This window comes from Xenopus tropicalis, chromosome 3, assembly GCF_000004195.4.
Source record: "Xenopus tropicalis strain Nigerian chromosome 3, UCB_Xtro_10.0, whole genome shotgun sequence".
NCBI lineage: Eukaryota > Metazoa > Chordata > Amphibia > Anura > Pipidae > Xenopus > Xenopus tropicalis.
Genome location: NC_030679.2, coordinates 2,565,912 through 2,584,106, shown reverse-complemented (window position 1 = coordinate 2,584,106; position 18,195 = coordinate 2,565,912). Strand labels below are relative to the sequence as shown.

At 53.0% G+C, this 18,195-nt stretch overlaps 1 protein-coding gene across 4 annotated transcripts; it reads left to right on the top strand.

The window, feature by feature from the left end:
* The first annotated feature begins 42 nt into the window (after positions 1 to 42).
* Positions 43 to 17,651, top strand: ints13 (integrator complex subunit 13). Of its 4 annotated transcripts, none has more exons than XM_031897832.1 (19): positions 43 to 261; positions 491 to 605; positions 2,282 to 2,511; positions 2,894 to 2,968; positions 3,780 to 3,982; positions 4,393 to 4,473; positions 5,680 to 5,770; positions 6,175 to 6,303; positions 6,438 to 6,461; positions 6,932 to 7,016; positions 8,080 to 8,172; positions 8,788 to 8,877; positions 9,155 to 9,333; positions 9,500 to 9,670; positions 12,339 to 12,493; positions 14,561 to 14,791; positions 15,509 to 15,648; positions 16,652 to 16,787; positions 17,368 to 17,651. In XM_031897832.1, exons 3-19 carry the CDS (start codon positions 2,287 to 2,289, stop codon positions 17,405 to 17,407), a joined length of 2,148 nt encoding a protein of 715 aa, XP_031753692.1. In that variant the 5' UTR covers positions 43 to 261; positions 491 to 605; positions 2,282 to 2,286; the 3' UTR covers positions 17,408 to 17,651.
* The last annotated feature ends 544 nt before the right edge of the window (positions 17,652 to 18,195 follow it).

The following is an 18,195-nucleotide window of genomic DNA, read 5'->3' as shown; positions in this document are numbered from 1 at the left end:
TGGAAAACTGTATTTCACAGACGTTTCGCTGCTAGAGGTCCGGCTCCCTACAGCGCAAAGCCCTCTTGTAGCGGATATTCGCTCACAGTATCTTCCTGCTCATCTATTAAATTAGCCAATCACTGTATCTCCAGGCGATTAGTGCCCGCCCCCCTGGATAAGATCTACTAAAAACAGAAAGCGGCAGGGACCAAACAGCATGAAAGGGCAAAACGTACGATTAATGGGGTAGCGATGAGCTGCTCAGGCCTGTGACGGGAGGTGAGTAGGGAAGGACACAGGGGTACCCAGGGGCACCCTAGGACTTGTGGGACGGGAGTGCAGGGGGGGCAGGATTTGGGGAGTAGAACTGGGAAGAGAATTTGAGGGAAATGGAAGGTGGGGGGGGGGGGGGGTTCTACAGTTCATGAGTCTGAATAGTATGAGAGGTGGGAGCTGCCCTACTGCTTGTGTAGCCCCGGCACCAACATGTCTTCTCTCTCCCTGTAAGGTCAGAATGGTGAGAAAAGGAGACACCCCAGGTGCATCCAGACTCCCTGCATCTCGTCTGTAACGGCCATTGTGTTCCCCCCATCCCTGCATCACCCCAGCCCAGGGGGCAAAGGGTAAGTACCATGGATATGAAATATATACTGCACTCCATAGGTACAACTGGTTACATTGAATTGTAAGCTCACTGGGACTGAGGGGAATGTGATGGGGACCTTAGATTGTAAGCTCACTGGGGCAGGGACTGATGGGAATGGGATAGGGACCTTAGATTGTAAGCTCACTGGGGCAGGGACTGATGGGAATGGGATAGGGACCTTAGATTGTAAGCTCACTGGGGCAGGGACTGATGGGAATGGGATAGGGACCTTAGATTGTAAGCTCACTGGGGCAGGGGCTGATGGGAATGGTATAGGGGCCTTAGATTGTAAGCTCACTGGGGCAGGGGCTGATGGGAATGGGATAGGGACCTTAGATTGTAAGCTCACTGGGGCAGGGGCTGATGGGAATGGTATGGGGCCTTAGATTGTAAGCTCACTGGGGCAGGGACTGATGGGAATGGTATAGGGGCCTTAGATTGTAAGCTCACTGGGGCAGGGGCTGATGGGAATGGGATAGGGACCTTAGATTGTAAGCTCACTGGGGCAAGGGGCTGATGGGAATGGGATAGGGACCTTAGATTGTAAGCTCACTGGGGCAGGGACTGATGGGAATGTGATAGGGACCTTAGATTGTAAGCTCACTGGGGCAGGGACTGATGGGAATGGGATAGGGACCTTAGATTGTAAGCTCACTGGGGCAGGGGCTGATGGGAATGGGATAGGGACCTTAGATTGTAAGCTCACTGGGGCAGGGGCTGATGGGAATGGGATAGGGCCCTTAGATTGTAAGCTCACTGGGGCAGGGGCTGATGGGAATGGGATAGGGCCCTTGGATTGTAAGCTCACTGGGGCAGGGACTGATGGGAATGGGATAGGGACCTTAGATTGTAAGCTCACTGGGGCAGGGGCTGATGGGAATGGGATAGGGACCTTAGATTGTAAGCTCACTGGGGCAGGGACTGATGGGAATGTGATAGGGACCTTAGATTGTAAGCTCACTGGGGCAGGGACTGATGGGAATGGGATAGGGACCTTAGATTGTAAGCTCACTGGGGCAGGGGCTGATGGGAATGTGATAGGGACCTTAGATTGTAAGCTCACTGGGGCAGGGGCTGATGGGAATGGATAGGGACCTTAGATTGTAAGCTCACTGGGGCAGGGGCTGATGGGAATGGGATAGGGACCTTAGATTGTAAGCTCACTGGGGCAGGGACTGATGGGAATGGGATAGGGACCTTAGATTGTAAGCTCACTGGGGCAGGGACTGATGGGAATGGGATAGGGACCTTAGATTGTAAGCTCACTGGGGCAGGGACTGATGGGAATGGGATAAGGACCTTAGATTGTAAGCTCACTGGGGCAGGGACTGATGGGAATGGGATAGGGACCTTAGATTGTAAGCTCACTGGGGCAGGGACTGATGGGAATGGGATAGGGACCTTAGATTGTAAGCTCACTGGGGCAGGGACTGATGGGAATGTGATAGGGTAAATATAAATTCAAGGTACAGTTGCAATAAGTTAAGAATCAAAGAGACAAGAGGATAGAGGTCCCTGCCCCATAGAGCTTACAATCTAATTGAATGAATGATACCCTTTAATCTGTCAGACTAGATTGTATGAGACTAGATTGAGCCAATCTTGGGGAGGGGTTATGGTGCCGCATCTCAGTAAGGAAATCTTTGCCTTTAGACAAGATGAAGACTTTCTCGGAGTCGCACAAGACGGTGTTCGTGGTGGATCACTGCCCGTATATGTCGGAGTCGTGCCGGCAGCACGTGGAGTTCGATATGCTCACCAAGAACCGCACTCAGGGGATCATCCCCCTGGCGCCCATCTCCAAGTCCCTGTGGACGTGTGCCATAGAAGCTTCCATGGAATATTGTAGGATCATGTACGATATATTTCCCTTCAGAAAACTGGTACGTGGGTTTATTTCTCCTTTAACCAACAGACATTCACACAGCACCTTCCTGCCCCTAATGCCCTTATTCTGGGCTTGTTTCCTCTCCCAGGGAACCCCCCCCCGTACCTCCCCCAGATACCCGGGGAACCCCCCCCCCCGTACCTCCCCCAGATACCCGGGGAACCCCCCCCCCGTACCTCCCCCAGATACCCGGGGAACTCCCCCCTGTACCTCCCCCAGATACCCGGGGAACTCCCCCCTGTACCTCCCCCAGATACCCGGGGAACTCCCCCCTGTACCTCCCCCAGATACCCGGGGAACCCCCCCCCCGTACCCCCCCAGATACCCGGGGCACATAAGGCTCAGAGCTGACAGTTAGAGACTCACTTCTCCCGCAGGTGAATTTCATTGTCAGTGACTCCGGGTCTCGCACACTGAATTCCTGGAATCAGGAAGACCAGAATCTGCAAGAGGTGAGTGATTTTATATTGAGTCCCCCGCTGCCCCCGGCGCTGTAACTCCCCCGCTGCCCCCGGCGCTGTAACTCCCCCGCTGCCCCCCGGCGCTGTAACTCCCCCGCTGCCCCCGGCGCTGTAACTCCCCCGCTGCCCCCGGCGCTGTAACTCCCCCGCTGCCCCCCCGGCGCTGTAACTCCCCCGCTGCCCCGGCGCTGTACCCCGCTGCCCCGGCGCTGTAACTCCCCCGCTGCCCCCCGGCGCTGTAACTCCCCCGCTGCCCCCCGGCGCTGTAACTCCCCCGCTGCCCCCCGGCGCTGTAACTCCCCCGCTGCCCCCGGCGCTGTAACTCCCCCGCTGCCCCCCGGCGCTGTAACTCCCCCGCTGCCCCCCGGCCGCTGTAACTCCCCCGCTGCCCCCCGGCGCTGTAACTCCCCGTGCCCCCGGCGCTGTAACTCCCCCTGCCCCCGGCGCTGTAACTCCCCCGCTGCCCCCGGCGCTGTAACTCCCCGCTGCCCCCCGGCGCTGTAACTCCCCCGCTGCCCCCGGCGCTGTAACTCCCCCGCTGCCCCCCGGCGCTGTAACTCCCCCCGCTGCCCCCCGGCGCTGTAACTCCCCCGCTGCCCCCCGGCGCTGTAACTCCCCCGCTGCCCCCGGCGCTGTAACTCCCCCGCTGCCCCCGGCGCTGTAACTCCCCCGCTGCCCCCGGCGCTGTAACTCCCCCGCTGCCCCGGCGCTGTAACTGGTATAGATTGGTAGTTTTCTGTTACTGCTTTGGGGGCAGTGATCTGTGAGCGCCGGTCTTATTATGTTCTTGTTCCCAATGCAGCTAATGGCCGCTTTAGCCGTTATCGGACCGCCCAACCCGCGCGCAGACCCGGAGTGCTGCAGTATCCTGCATGGGCTGGTGGAGGCCGTTGAATCCCTGTGTAAAATAACCGATTATCAGCACGAATCCAGGACTGAGCTGATGGAGAACGCCGACCGGGTGGCGAATAGGGGGCGCATCATCTGCATCACCAATGCCAAAAGGTGCCCCCCCCAGAATCAATGTAAAGGGTTCAACTCCGAGCATTCCCCGGCTTGCTTGGTGGACTCCCAGCATTCCCCGGCTTGCTTGGTGGACTCCCAGCATTCCCCGGCTTGCTTGGTGGACTCCCAGCATTCCCCGGCTTGCTTGTTGGACTCCCAGCATTCCCCGGCTTGCTTGGTGGACTCCCAGCATTCCCCGGCTTGCTTGGTGGACTCCCAGCATTCCCCGGCTTGCTTGGTGGACTCCCAGCATTCCCTGTTGTAGCTCAGGCAGGTTGTGGGTGCTGAGATAGATAGGGAGTTTGGTGCTGCCCAGCTCAGGCTTTGGAATTTCTGGTTCTGACACGGTTGCTATGGCACAGGAGGATGACTGTTGCTGTTAGTTCATTGTTTTGTCCTGTTTGTTGCAGTGACAGCCACGTCCAGATGCTGGAGGACTGCGTCAATGAGACGATCCACGAACATAACAAACTGGCCGCCGGGTCGGATCAGTAAGTACCAGCATCCCCAGTAATACACGGAGCTGGAAATTCTTGTTTCATTTTATAGACCCATTAGCAGTGTCCCAACTCAGAACCTTCCCCTGGGTAAGTGAATCCAATCTCCCCCCAGTACTTACCCAGGTACAGAGCTCTGATTCTCTGTACTTCCTGCTCCTGGGCTGCTCTCTTTCCCATGGTCAGGCAGGAACCTCCCCCTGGGTAAGTGAATCCAATCTCCCCCCAGTACTTACCCAGGTACAGAGCTCTGATTCTCTGTACTTCCTGCTCCTGGGCTGCTCTCTTTCCCATGGTCAGGCAGGAACCTCCCACTGGGTAAGTGAATCCAATCTCCCCCCAGTACTTACCCAGGTACAGAGCTCTGATTCTCTGTACTTCCTGCTCCTGGGCTGCTCTCTTTCCCATGGTCAGGCAGGAACCTCCCCCTGGGTAAGTGAATCCAATCTCCCCCCAGTACTTACCCAGGTACAGAGCTGTGATTCTCTGTACTTCCTGCTCCCGGGCTGCTCTCTTTCCCATGGTCAGGCAGGAACCCCCCCTGGGTAAGTGAATCCAATCTCCCCCCAGTACTTACCCAGGTACAGAGCTCTGATTCTCTGTACTTCCTGCTCCTGGCTGCTCTCTTTCCCATGGTCAGGCAGGAACCTCCCCCTGGGTAAGTGAATCCAATCTCCCCCCAGTACTTACCCAGGTACAGAGCTCTGATTCTCTGTACTTCCTGCTCCTGGGCTGCTCTCTTTCCCATGGTCAGGCAGGAACCTCCCCCTGGGTAAGTGAATCCAATCTCCCCCCAGTACTTACCCAGGTACAGAGCTGTGATTCTCTGTACTTCCTGCTCCCGGGCTGCTCTCTTTCCCATGGTCAGGCAGGAACCCCCCCTGGGTAAGTGAATCCAATCTCCCCCCAGTACTTACCCAGGTACAGAGCTCTGATTCTCTGTACTTCCTGCTCCTGGGCTGCTCTCTTTCCCATGGTCAGGCAGGAACCCCCCCCCTGGGTAAGTGAATCCAATCTCCCCCCAGTACTTACCCAGGTACAGAGCTCTGATTCTCTGTACTTCCTGCTCCTGGGCTGCTCCCATGGTCAGGGGGGAGGTATTATCCCATTTAGATTTGTCTGTAAAGGGGAAGTAAACCTGTAGCAGGTGTGGGCATGATGAGATTTGTTTCATATTAACAGCAGAATGTTCTTGTTAAGTCTCATGCAGATACAGAAATGCCATCTGGTGCTGATCCACACTTACCCCGTGGGAGAAGACAGCCTGGTATCCGATCGTCCCAAGAAGGAGGTAAACCTTGAACTGCCTTAACTGCAGTAGAAAATGTACTAATCCAGGTACTTCCTGCTCCTGGGCTGCTCTCTTTCCCATGGTCAGACAAGAACTTTCCCAATTCCCCCCTAGTACTTACCCAGATACAGATCACTTAGTCTCAGTACTTCTTGTCCTGGGCTGCTCTCCATTGGTCAGGTGGAGGGGACCTGATCCTGAGTGGGAGGGTCAGGGTATACCTGGCCATGGGAAAGAGAGCAGCCCAGGAGCAGGAAGTAGAGAGAATCCCTCACATACTGCTCCTATTGGGGCTGATGCTGAAGAGCCCATTACATTGGTATATATTCCTGATGGCTAATGGCCACTCCCACCCACTGTGGAGGGGGGGGCATGAAGCTCTAACTGTACCCCATACCCCCCAGCTCTCCAACGTGTTGATCAGCGAGGTGCACAGCGTCAAGGCCGGCCGCCATCTTTCCACCAAACTCAACCAGTTGGTCCAGCTGCACTTCGACCTGGCTTCCACCACCATTACCAACATTCCCATGAAGGTATGTTCCGCCCCGCCCCCCCTGCTCACAAGCTCCGCCTCTTAAACCGTTTGCTGAAACTCTCTTGACTATTTTATTTGGTTTTTATTCCGTTTATTTCCCTCTCCATATCATGTTTTTTTGTTTCCCACTAGCCCACACTCAGTGTCTGTGATCAGGTTAGTGCTTCTCGGCAACCGCCTCCCCCCGACATCAGTGTCCCCAAGTGAGCCCCACCTCAGTGTCCCCAAGTGAGAAGGCTGTGAGCCTCTTCCCCGGAGGGACCCCTCTTCTTCTGTCGCCCCCTAGTTCCCTATAGACCCCGCCCCCGTGTGTGTGTCCTTGTGTTGTGCCAGCCTACTCGCAGCCGGAGATTAGACCCCGCCTCCCGTGAGTCGTACCCTGTGCTTATACAAGCGTGTGAACCCCGCCCGCATTACTAACCCCGCCCTCTTAGCGGCAGGAACATGCGTCGGGCACAGAGACATACTTACCCTTTAGCTTCTCTGTTATTGGTCTTTTTCTGGGCTGTTTTGGTTTCTTTTGATCATTTTTCCCGATTCTTCTCTTTTTTTTTTTTTTTTTTTTCCCCCCACCCCCGTGTAAATGCGCACGTTTGTACCCTCTCGCTTTCCTTCCCCCCGTTAAGGAAGAGCAACATGCAAACACGTCCGCAAACTACGATGTGGAGCTTCTGCACCACAAAGAGGCGCATGTCGAGTTCAACAAAAGTGGTGAGTGTCCCCCTCCCCCTATGTCACTGCTGGAGAGAGGCAAGGGTTAAACCCCTGGTGTAGGGTGAGCCACTTCTTACAGCAGCCCCCCTGGCATTCCCACTACCCAGAGGCACAAACAGCCCCCCCAGCCCAATAAATAGTGACTGTCTGTGGCACCTTACAGCCCCCCCGGCATTCCCAGTACCCAGAGGCACAAACAGCCCCCCCAGCCCAATAAATAGTGACTGTCTGTGCCACCTTACAGCCCCCCCGGCATTCCCAGTACCCAGAGGCACAAACAGCCCCCCCAGCCCAATAAATAGTGACTGTCTGTGGCACTTTACAGCCCCCCTGGCATTCCCAGTACCCAGAGGCACAAACAGCCCCCCCCCCAGCCCAATAAATAGTGACTGTCTGTGGCACCTTACAGCCCCCCCGGCATTCCCAGTACCCAGAGGCACAAACAGCCCCCCCAGCCCAATAAATAGTGACTGTCTGTGGCACCTTACAGCCCCCCTGGCATTCCCAGTACCCAGAGGCACAAACAGCCCCCCCCCCAGCCCAATAAATAGTGACTGTCTGTGGCACCTTACAGCCCCCCCGGCATTCCCAGTACCCAGAGGCACAAACAGCCCCCCCAGCCCAATAAATAGTGACTGTCTGTGGCACCTTACAGCCCCCCTGGCATTCCCAGTACCCAGAGGCACAAACAGCCCCCCCACAGCCCAATAAATAGTGACTGTCTGTGGCACCTTACAGCCCCCCTGGCATTCCCAGTACCCAGAGGCACAAACAGCCCCCCCCCCAGCCCAATAAATAGTGACTGTCTGTGGCACCTTACAGCCCCCCTGGCATTCCCAGTGCCCAGAGGCACAAACAGCCCCCCCCCAGCCCAATAAATAGTGACTGTCTGTGGCACCTTACAGCCCCCCTGGCATTCCCAGTACCCAGAGGCACAAACAGCCCCCCCCCCCAGCCCAATCAATAATTGGGGAAATCGAGGTTCTGTTGGCTCTTGCTGGGCTCCCTGGGAGCTGTGGCCCCTGGTGCGGTCTAATGATAGTGCACTTGCTCTATTCAGCAGGGGAAGGCTACAACGGCAGCAGCAGCAGAGAGAACTGCCTGAAGGAGACGGTGACGCTGAAGTGGTGCACCCCCAGGACCAACAGTGTGGGTGAGTCCAAAGGGTCCAGTTGAAGCTACAGGACAGGGCTGATTAGTAATTGATTCACAGCATAGACACCAGTGCAGTCTGCATCAGAATTGATCCATAATTAGCCCTTATATGGCAGACGAACCTCACTTTCTGCTTGATGCCTCGCCCCGCCCCCATGCTTAGCTTTTCAGCAGCAGCCCACTGAGCACGTGCGGTGCCACCGGCACACCCAAGATGGCCGAACAAGAGCAAAGATGGGGACCAAATGTAAAGGCCTGCATCTTTAAGGCTGGTACTTCTATATTAAAGGGGTAGTTCACCTTTAAATCTACTTTTAGCTCTCCAGTTTAGAATTTCAGCAGTTATCCGGTTGCTAGGGTCTTGTATATCTTAGCAACCAGGCAGCGGTTTGAAAGAGATAGAAGGGGGGCTGAAAGAAAAGGCAAAAAATGTTAAAGAATAAATAAAGAAGGCCAATTGCAAGGTTGCTAGGGATAGGGCATTGAACCACCCCTTTCAATACAGCCAGGTTCATTGTTAGGCTTTGGTTGTCCTTTAAATAAATGCTACCTATTCATTATACCCTGGAACAGTGGCCAATCAGGTCTCGTATCTCTTCTCTGCCCCTCCCAGAGCTGCACTATTGCACGGGAGCGTTCCGGATTTCCCCGGTGGATGTAAATAGCCGGCCCTCCTCCTGCCTCACCAACTTCCTGTTGAATGGTAAGTAGGCGGGCAGTTGGGCGGGGCTTGTCAGCTGGGACTACAAATCCCAGCAGGGACTGGGGGTGTGCAGGCCCACCGGCCTATCAGCAGGTAGCATTTACTGGTCACCTGTTTAACAGCAAACATTTCATTGGTTGCTATAGGTTACTGTTCCTGAGCCTTTTATTACATAGGGGGGGTCAGCATCTGCGTTAAAGGGGAAGTGTTTTTGTGATTTACATGAATGAACAGCAGAGGGCGCTGCCCAGTAAAAACTTCCATTAACCCTTTGTAGGTCGATCTGTGCTGCTGGAACAGCCGCGAAAATCCGGCTCCAAAGTGATCAGCCACATGCTGAGCAGCCACGGCGGCGAGATCTTCCTGCACGTGCTCAGTAGCTCCCGCTCCATCCTGGAGGACCCCCCGTCTATCAGCGAGGGCTGCGGGGGCAGAGTGACCGATTATAGGATCACGGTATGGTTATTGTAGCTGGCAAGACCTGGCACTGACAGGAAGAAAAATGGCTGTTGACTTTATTTCCTGGGATGGGCGGGACGAGTTTTTATTGGCTCTCGGGGGCCAATAGAGTTAGTCTTGGGGTAATTGGGGTAAGTAGCATTCATTCTCCCCTTCCCAATAGGACTTTGGCGAGTTTATGAGGGAGAACCGATTGATGCCATTTGCAGAGCCGCGTTATTGCATGGACGGTGGCCCGGAGGTGCCGCTGGAACGGGCCAAGGAGCAGCTGGAGAGGCACACGCGCTATTGGCCCATGATCATCTCGCAGACCACCATATTTAACATGCAGGCGGTGAGTTGGCGCATTGGATTAACTTCCCCCTTAATCCAGATTAAAGGGGAAGTTAACCCTTCCGCTCGAACCAATGATTATTCAGCCTCATCCTAACCTTTAGGCTGCGGCATAGAAAGAGTCAAAAATAAAAAAATGCACATTCGCCCCCTCACCCGTTTCCCAGAAATCTCCAGGAAAAGGAGGGACCATTTGTCTGCGCCGTGTAGGGGGAAACCCCCAGGAAACCACATGGAAAAGTCCCAATAACCAGAATGTTCCCTGAGGTTCCGAGCGGCTCCCAAATACACACGGGGGGAGGGTATATAAATAATGTAGATTTGGGGGCGCAGAGCCCTGGCCCCAACCCAACTGAACCCCCGTGGGATGAATTGGAACCCCGATTGAGAGCCTGATCCCCCAACATTAGTTCCCAACCTCACTAATGCTCTTTTGGCTGAATGGCAGCAACTCCCAGCAACCCTTCTGACATCTAGTGGGAAGGGGCAGTTATAGCAGTAAGGGGAGGAGTTTCAGGGGAGTAGGGGCAGTTATCGCAGCAAAGGGAGGGGCTCCTGGACAGTAGGGGCAGTTATAGCAGCAAAGGGAGGGGCTCCAGGAGAGTAGGGGCAGTTATAGCAGCAAAGGGAGGGGATCCAGGAGAGTAGGGGCAGTCATAGCAGCAAAGGGAGGGGCTCCAGGAGAGTAGGGGCAGTTATAGCAGCAAAGGGAGGGTCTCCAGGGGAGTAGAGGCAGTTATAGCAGCAAAGGGAGGGGCTCCAGGAGAGTAGGGGCAGTTATAGTAGCAAAGGGAGGGGCTCCAGGAGAGTAGGGGCAGTTATAGCAGCAAAGGGAGGGTCTCCAGGGGAGTAGAGGCAGTTATAGCAGCAAAGGGAGGGGCTCCAGGAGAGTAGGAGCAGTTATAGCAGCAGAACCCCGACTGTGAGCCTGATCCCCAACATCATTGCCCAACCTCACTAATGCTCTTTTGGCTGAATGGCAGCAACCCTTCTGTCATCTAGTGGGAAGGGGCAGTTAAAGCAGCAAAGGGAGGGGCTCCAGGAGAGTAGGGGCAGTTATAGCAGCAAAGGGAGGGGCTCCAGGAGAGTAGGGGTAGTTATAGCAGCAAAGGGAGGGGCTCCAGGGGAGTAGGGGCAGTTATAGCAGCAAAGGGAGGGGCTCCAGGGGAGTAGGGGCAGTTATAGCAGCAAAGGGAGGGGCTCCAGGGGAGTAGGGGCAGTTATAGCAGCAAAGGGAGGGGCTCCAGGGGAGTAGGGGCAGTTATAGCAGCAAAGGGAGGGGCTCCAGGGGAGTAGGGGCAGTTATAGCAGCAAAGGGAGGGGCTCCAGGGGAGTAGGGGCAGTTATAGCAGCAAAGGGAGGGACTCCAGGGGAGTAGGGGCAGTTATAGCAGCAAAGGGAGGGGCTCCAGGAGAGATGGGGCAGTTATAGCAGCAAAGGGAGGGGCTCCAGGAGAGTAGGGGCAGTTATAGCAGCAAAGGGAGGGACTCCAGGGGAGTAGGGGCAGTTATAGCAGCAAAGGGAGGGGCTCCAGGAGAGTAGGGGCAGTTATAGCAGCAAAGGGAGGGGCTCCCAGGAGAGTAGGGGCAGTTATAGCAGCAAAGGGAGGGACTCCAGGGGAGTAGGGGCAGTTATAGCAGCAAAGGGAGGGGCTCCAGGAGAGTAGGGGCAGTTATAGCAGCAAAGGGAGGGGCTCCAGGAGAGTAGGGGCAGTTATAGCAGCAAAGGGAGGGTCTCCAGGGGAGTAGGGGCAGTTATAGCAGCAGAACCCCGACTGTGAGCCTGATCCCCAACATCATTGCCCAACCTCACTAATGCTCTTTTGGCTGAATGGCAGCAACCCTTCTGTCATCTAGTGGGAAGGGGCAGTTAAAGCAGCAAAGGGAGGGGCTCCAGGAGAGTAGGGGCAGTTATAGCAGCAAAGGGAGGGGCTCCAGGAGAGTAGGGGCAGTTATAGCAGCAAAGGGAGGGGCTCCAGGGGAGTAGGGGCAGTTATAGCAGCAAAGGGAGGGGCTCCAGGGGAGTAGGGGCAGTTATAGCAGCAAAGGGAGGGGCTCCAGGGGAGTAGGGGCAGTTATAGCAGCAAAGGGAGGGGCTCCAGGGGAGTAGGGGCAGTTATAGCAGCAAAGGGAGGGGCTCCAGGGGAGTAGGGGCAGTTATAGCAGCAAAGGGAGGGGCTCCAGGGGAGTAGGGGCAGTTATAGCAGCAAAGGGAGGGACTCCAGGGGAGTAGGGGCAGTTATAGCAGCAAAGGGAGGGGCTCCAGGAGAGTAGGGGCAGTTATAGCAGCAAAGGGAGGGATTCCAGGAGAGTAGGGGCAGTTATAGCAGCAAAGGGAGGGGCTCCAGGACAGTAGGGGCAGTTATAGCAGCAAGGGGAGGGATTCCAGGAGAGTAGGGGCAGTTATAGCAGCAAGGGGAGGGTCTCCAGGTGCCCAGATACTTTTGACCACATACCTCCATATGTAATTAAAGGTACAAAGTTTGCCCGGGAGGCAGTAACCCATAGCAACCAATAAAGTGTTTGCTTTTTGAACAGGTGACCAGTAAATGCTGCCTGCTGATTGGTTGCTATGGGTCACTGCTCCTGGGCTAATTGGTGCCCATAGTATAAATAGCCGACACGATAATAAATACCGGTGCCCCCGCTCCCCCCGTATCCCCGGTGCAGGTGGTGCCGCTCGCCAGCGTGATAGTGAAGGAGTCGCTGAGTGAGGAGGACGTGCTCAACTGCCAGAAAACCATCTATAACTTGGTCGATATGGAACGGAAAAACGACCCCCTCCCCATCTCCACGGCTGGGACCCGAGGGAAAGGCCCAAAGAGGTGAATTTCTTATCTATAGACTGAACGGGTCGGTTCCCCTCTAACGAGACTTTTAGTATGGACTAGGTTATAATATTTGCAATTGGTCTTCATTTTTTATCTTTTGTTGTTTTTGAATTTAGTTAGCATTTTGGCCCGCAGCTATCTGATTGCTGGGGTCCAGTTTACCCTAGCAACCTGGCAATGGTTTGAATGACAGACCCAGTCTGTCATTCAAACCATTGCCTGTTTGTTATGACTAGGAGAGGCTTGATAAAGGAAGCTGCTGGGCTCAGTGACCCCCATTTGGGGCAGAGCTATTGGTACATTTATACACATGGGGAGGATTTATTGGTACATTTATACACATGGGGTGGAGCTATTGGTACATTTATACACATGGGGAGGATTTATTGGTACATTTATACACATGGGGTGGAGCTATTGGTACATTTATACACATGGGGCAGAGCTATTGGTACATTTATACACATGGGGCAGAGCTATTGGTACATTTATACACATGGGGCAGAGCTATTGGTACATTTATACACATGGGGCAGAGCTATTGGTACATTTATACACATGGGGTGGAGCTATTGGTACATTTATACACATGGGGTGGAGCTATTGGTACATTTATACACATGGGGCAGAGCTATTGGTACATTTATACACATGGGGCGGAGCTATTGGTACATTTATACACATGGGGCGGAGCTATTGGTACATTTATACACATGGGGCAGAGCTATTGGTACATTTATACACATGGGGCAGAGCTATTGGTACATTTATACACATGGGGAGGATTTATTGGTACATTTATACACATGGGGTGGAGCTATTGGTACATTTATACACATGGGGAGGAGTTATTGGTACATTTATACACATGGGGTGGAGCTATTGGTACATTTATACACATGGGGAGGATTTATTGGTACATTTATACACATGGGGTGGAGCTATTGGTACATTTATACACATGGGGCAGAGCTATTGGTACATTTATACACATGGGGCAGAGCTATTGGTACATTTATACACATGGGGTGGAGCTATTGGTACATTTATACACATGGGGCGGAGCTATTGGTACATTTATACACATGGGGCAGAGCTATTGGTACATTTATACACATGGGGCAGAGCTATTGGTACATTTATACACATGGGGCAGAGCTATTGGTACATTTATACACATGGGGAGGATTTATTGGTACATTTATACACATGGGGTGGAGCTATTGGTACATTTATACACATGGGGAGGAGTTATTGGTACATTTATACATATGGGGTGGAGCTATTGGTACATTTATACACATGGGGAGGAGCTATTGGTACATTTATACACATGGGGAGGAGCTATTGGTACATTTATACACATGGGGAGGATTTATTGGTACATTTATACACATGGGGTGGAGCTATTGGTATATTTATACACATGGGGAGGATTTATTGGTACATTTATACACATGGGGTGGAGCTATTGGTACATTTATACACATGGGGTGGAGCTATTGGTACATTTATACACATGGGGAGGATTTATTGGTACATTTATACACATGGGGTGGAGCTATTGGTAAATTTATACACATGGGGCAGAGCTATTGGTACATTTATACACATGGGGAGGAGTTATTGGTACATTTATACACATGGGGTGGAGCTACTGGTAAATTTGTACACATGGGGAGGAGTTATTGGTACAGTTATACACATGGGGGTGGAGCTATTGGTACATTTATACACATGGGGCGGAGTTATTGGTACAGTTATACACATGGGGCGGAGTTATTGGTACAGTTATACACATGGGGCGGAGCTATTGGTACATTTATACACATGGGGGCGGATTTGTTGGTACATTTATACACATGGGGCGGAGCTATTGGTACATTTATACACATGGGGTCAGTGACCCCCATTTGATGGCTGGACAAAGGCAGATGAGGAAGGCAAATAATTAAATTACTATGAAAAATAAGACCAATTGAAAAGTTGCTACGGTAACATAGCCAAAGTAGAAGGTGAACTTCCCCTTTAATGATGGGGGGAATGGGGCTTCTCTCCTAGGGACGAGCAGTACCGCATCATGTGGAACGAGCTGGAGACGCTGGTGCGAGCCCACGTGCGCGGCTCCGACCGGCACCAGAGGGTGATGGACTGCCTTATGGCCTGCAGGAGCAAGCCCCCCGAGGAGGAGGAGCGCAAGAAACGGGGCAGGAAGAGAGAGGACAAGGAAGAGAAAGCGGAGAAACCCCCCAAGGAGAACGAGCACGAGAAAAAGTGGCAGGAATCGGAGAGGTGCGTCTGATTGGCCCAGCCCTAGCCTCTCTGGGCCACTCCCATCTGCTTCATTTACCTATTGGTACATTTATACACAGGGGGCGTGGCTATTGGTACATTTATACACAGGGGGCGTGGCTATTGGTACAGTTATACACGGGGCGTGGCTATTGTACATTTATACACAGGGGGCGGAGCTATTGGTACAGTTATACACAGGGGGCGGAGCTATTGGTACAGTTATACACAGGGGGCGGAGCTATTGGTACAGTTATACACAGGGGGCGGAGCTATTGGTACAGTTATACAAATGGGGCGGAGCTATTGCTGCATTTATACACATGGGGGCGGAGCTGTTGGTACATTTATACACATGGGGTGGAGTTGTTGGTACATTTATATACATGGGGGTGGAGCTATTGGTACATTTATATACATGGGGCGGAGCTATTGGTACATTTATACACATGGGGCGGAGCTATTGGTACATTTATATACATGGGGCGGAGCTATTGGTACATTTATATACATGGGGTGGAGCTATTGGTACATTTATACACATGAGGCGGATGTGTTGGTACATTTATACACATGGGGGCGGAGCTATTGGTATATTTATACACATGGGGGCAGAGCTGCTCCTAACTCCCATTGTGATTGGTTGAGTAGCCCATCCACCATTGCGCTGTAGAACACACCCAGTAACTAAACTAAATGGTTCCATTATGGTTACAGGGTAAAATCTGTCCTGGACCGAGAGAAGGAGGATTTGGCTGAGGCCGAAGTGATAAAAGACTCTCCAGATTCCCCCGAGCCCCCTAACAAGAAGCCCCACATCATGGTTGAGGATACGGGTCCTGCAGAGAAATCTAAAGGTAAGTGGCCCTGCCATAAAGCAAGCCTGAACTGCTGTGTTATATTAGAGACACATAAGTACCAGGAAATGCACTCCCCTGTGCACAGGAAGCAGAGACAGTCACATGGGTACTGGGAAATACACTCCCCCGTGCACAGGAAGCAGAGACAGTCACATGGGTACCGGGAAATACACTCCCCCGTGCACAGGAAGCAGAGACAGTCACATGGGTACCGGGAAATACACTCCCCCGTGCACAGGAAGCAGAGACAGTCACACGGGTACCGGGAAATACACTCCCCCGTGCACAGGAAGCAGAGACAATCACATGGGTACCGGGAAATACACACCCCCGTGCAAAGGAAGCAGAGACAGTCACACGGGTACCGGGAAATACCCTCCCCCGTGCAAAGGAAGCAGAGACAGTCACATGGGTACCGGGAAATACCCTCCCCCGTGCAAAGGAAGCAGAGACAGTCACATGGGTACCGGGAAATACACTCCCCCGTGCAAAGGAAGCAGAGACAGTCACATGGGTACCGGGAAATACCCTCCCCCGTGCAAAGGAAGCAGAGACAGTCACATGGGTACCGGGAAATACACTCCCCCGTGCAAAGGAAGCAGAGACAGTCACATGGGTACCAGGAAATACACTCCCCCGTGCAAAGGAAGCAGAGACAGTCACATGGGTACCGGGAAATACACTCCCCCGTGCAAAGGAAGCAGAGACAGTCACATGGGTACCGGGAAATACACTCCCCCGTGCAAAGGAAGCAGAGACAGTCACATGGGTACCGGGAAATACACTCCCCCGTGCAAAGGAAGCAGAGACAGTCACATGGGTACCGGGAAATACACTCCCCCGTGCAAAGGAAGCAGAGACAGTCACATGGGTACCAGTAAATAGACTGGTACAAATACATTAATTATATATCAGTTTTTTCCTTACCTGTGATTTTGCTGTTTAAATCCATATGGGATTACTTTCCCTTTAATCCCGTCCGTCTGTCTCTCCTGCCCAGGCCCCATGTCCTTGTTGTCTTTATGGAGCTCTCGGATCAACACGGCCAATTCCAGGAAACACCAGGAGTTTGTTGGGCGCCTGAACTCTGTTAATAACAAGGCTGAGTTATATCAGCATCTCAAGGAGGAGAATGGGTGAGTCTGCTGCCCCTGTCTCCCTACTGTAAGGCTACAGTTACCCCCAGCAGGGCATTACTCTGATTCCCATACAGCTACACAGAGGGATCCTGCCCCCCCTCCCTACTGTAAGGCTACAGTTACCCCCGGCAGGGCATTACTCTGATTCCCATACAGCTGCACAGAGGAATCTGCCCCTGCCCCCCTATTGTAAGGCTACAGTTACCCCCGGCAGGGCATTACTCTGATTCCCATACAGCTGCACAGAGGGATCCTGCCCCCCCTCCCTACTGTAAGGCTACAGTTACCCCCGGCAGGGCATTACTGTGATTCCCATACAGCTGCACAGAGGGATCTGCCCCGTCTCCCTACTGTAAGGCTACAGTTACCCCCAGCAGGGCATTACTCTGATTCCCATACAGCTGCACAGAGGGATCTGCCCCGTCTCCCTATTGTAAGGCTACAGTTACCCCCGGCAGGGCATTACTCTGATTCCCATACAGCTGCACAGAGGGATCTGCCCCGTCTCCCTATTGTAAGGCTACAGTAACCCCCGGCTGGTCTATATAATAAGCTGATTTTTCCCTTTTCCTTACAGGGCGGAAGGGGTGGAGAACGGCAAGGGGAGCCGCCAGTGACGCTGCGGAGGGATCCATTGGGGGATCCATTGGGGGGATCTATTGGGGGTTCTGCGCTGGACATTTCAATGAATTCATGAATATTCAGGACACAAAGTAGAAAAATATTTTTTAAACTTTTTTTAGAACTTTCTTCCGACCCACGAGAATGAATTTTTAGTACCGCGATTCCCTTGCACCCCCCCCCCCCCAAACCCGGGAGTTTGTTCCGTGTCTGGAGATTAAAGGCGATTCTTTCCTATTCCCCCCGTGTCCTCCGACTGCTGCTTCTACTCCCTGCGCGGATACAGTCCTCTGTCTGGCTCTGCCATTGGCTAATTCAGCAACGGGGTTTAGGGTGCAGGGGGGGTATCCTACCCATATGTACCCCCATACTGTACTGTCTAAGGGAAACACTATGGCACCCCCTACCCATATGTATAAATACAAATATACAGAGAGGGAATGTTCTGGGCACACAATAAGCTGTACCCCCATACTGTACTGTCTAAGGGAAACACTATGGCACCCCCTACCCATATGTATAAATACAAATATACAGAGAAGGAATGTTCTGGGCACACAATAAGCTGTACCCCCATACTGTACTGTCTAAGGGAAACACTATGGCACCCCCTACCCATATGTATAAATACAAATATACAGAGAAGGAATGTTCTGGGCACACAATAAGCTGTACCCCCATACTGTACTGTCTAAGGGAAACACTATGGCACCTCCTACCCATATGTATAAATACAAATATACAGAGAGGGAATGTTCTGGGCACACAATAAGCTGTACCCCCA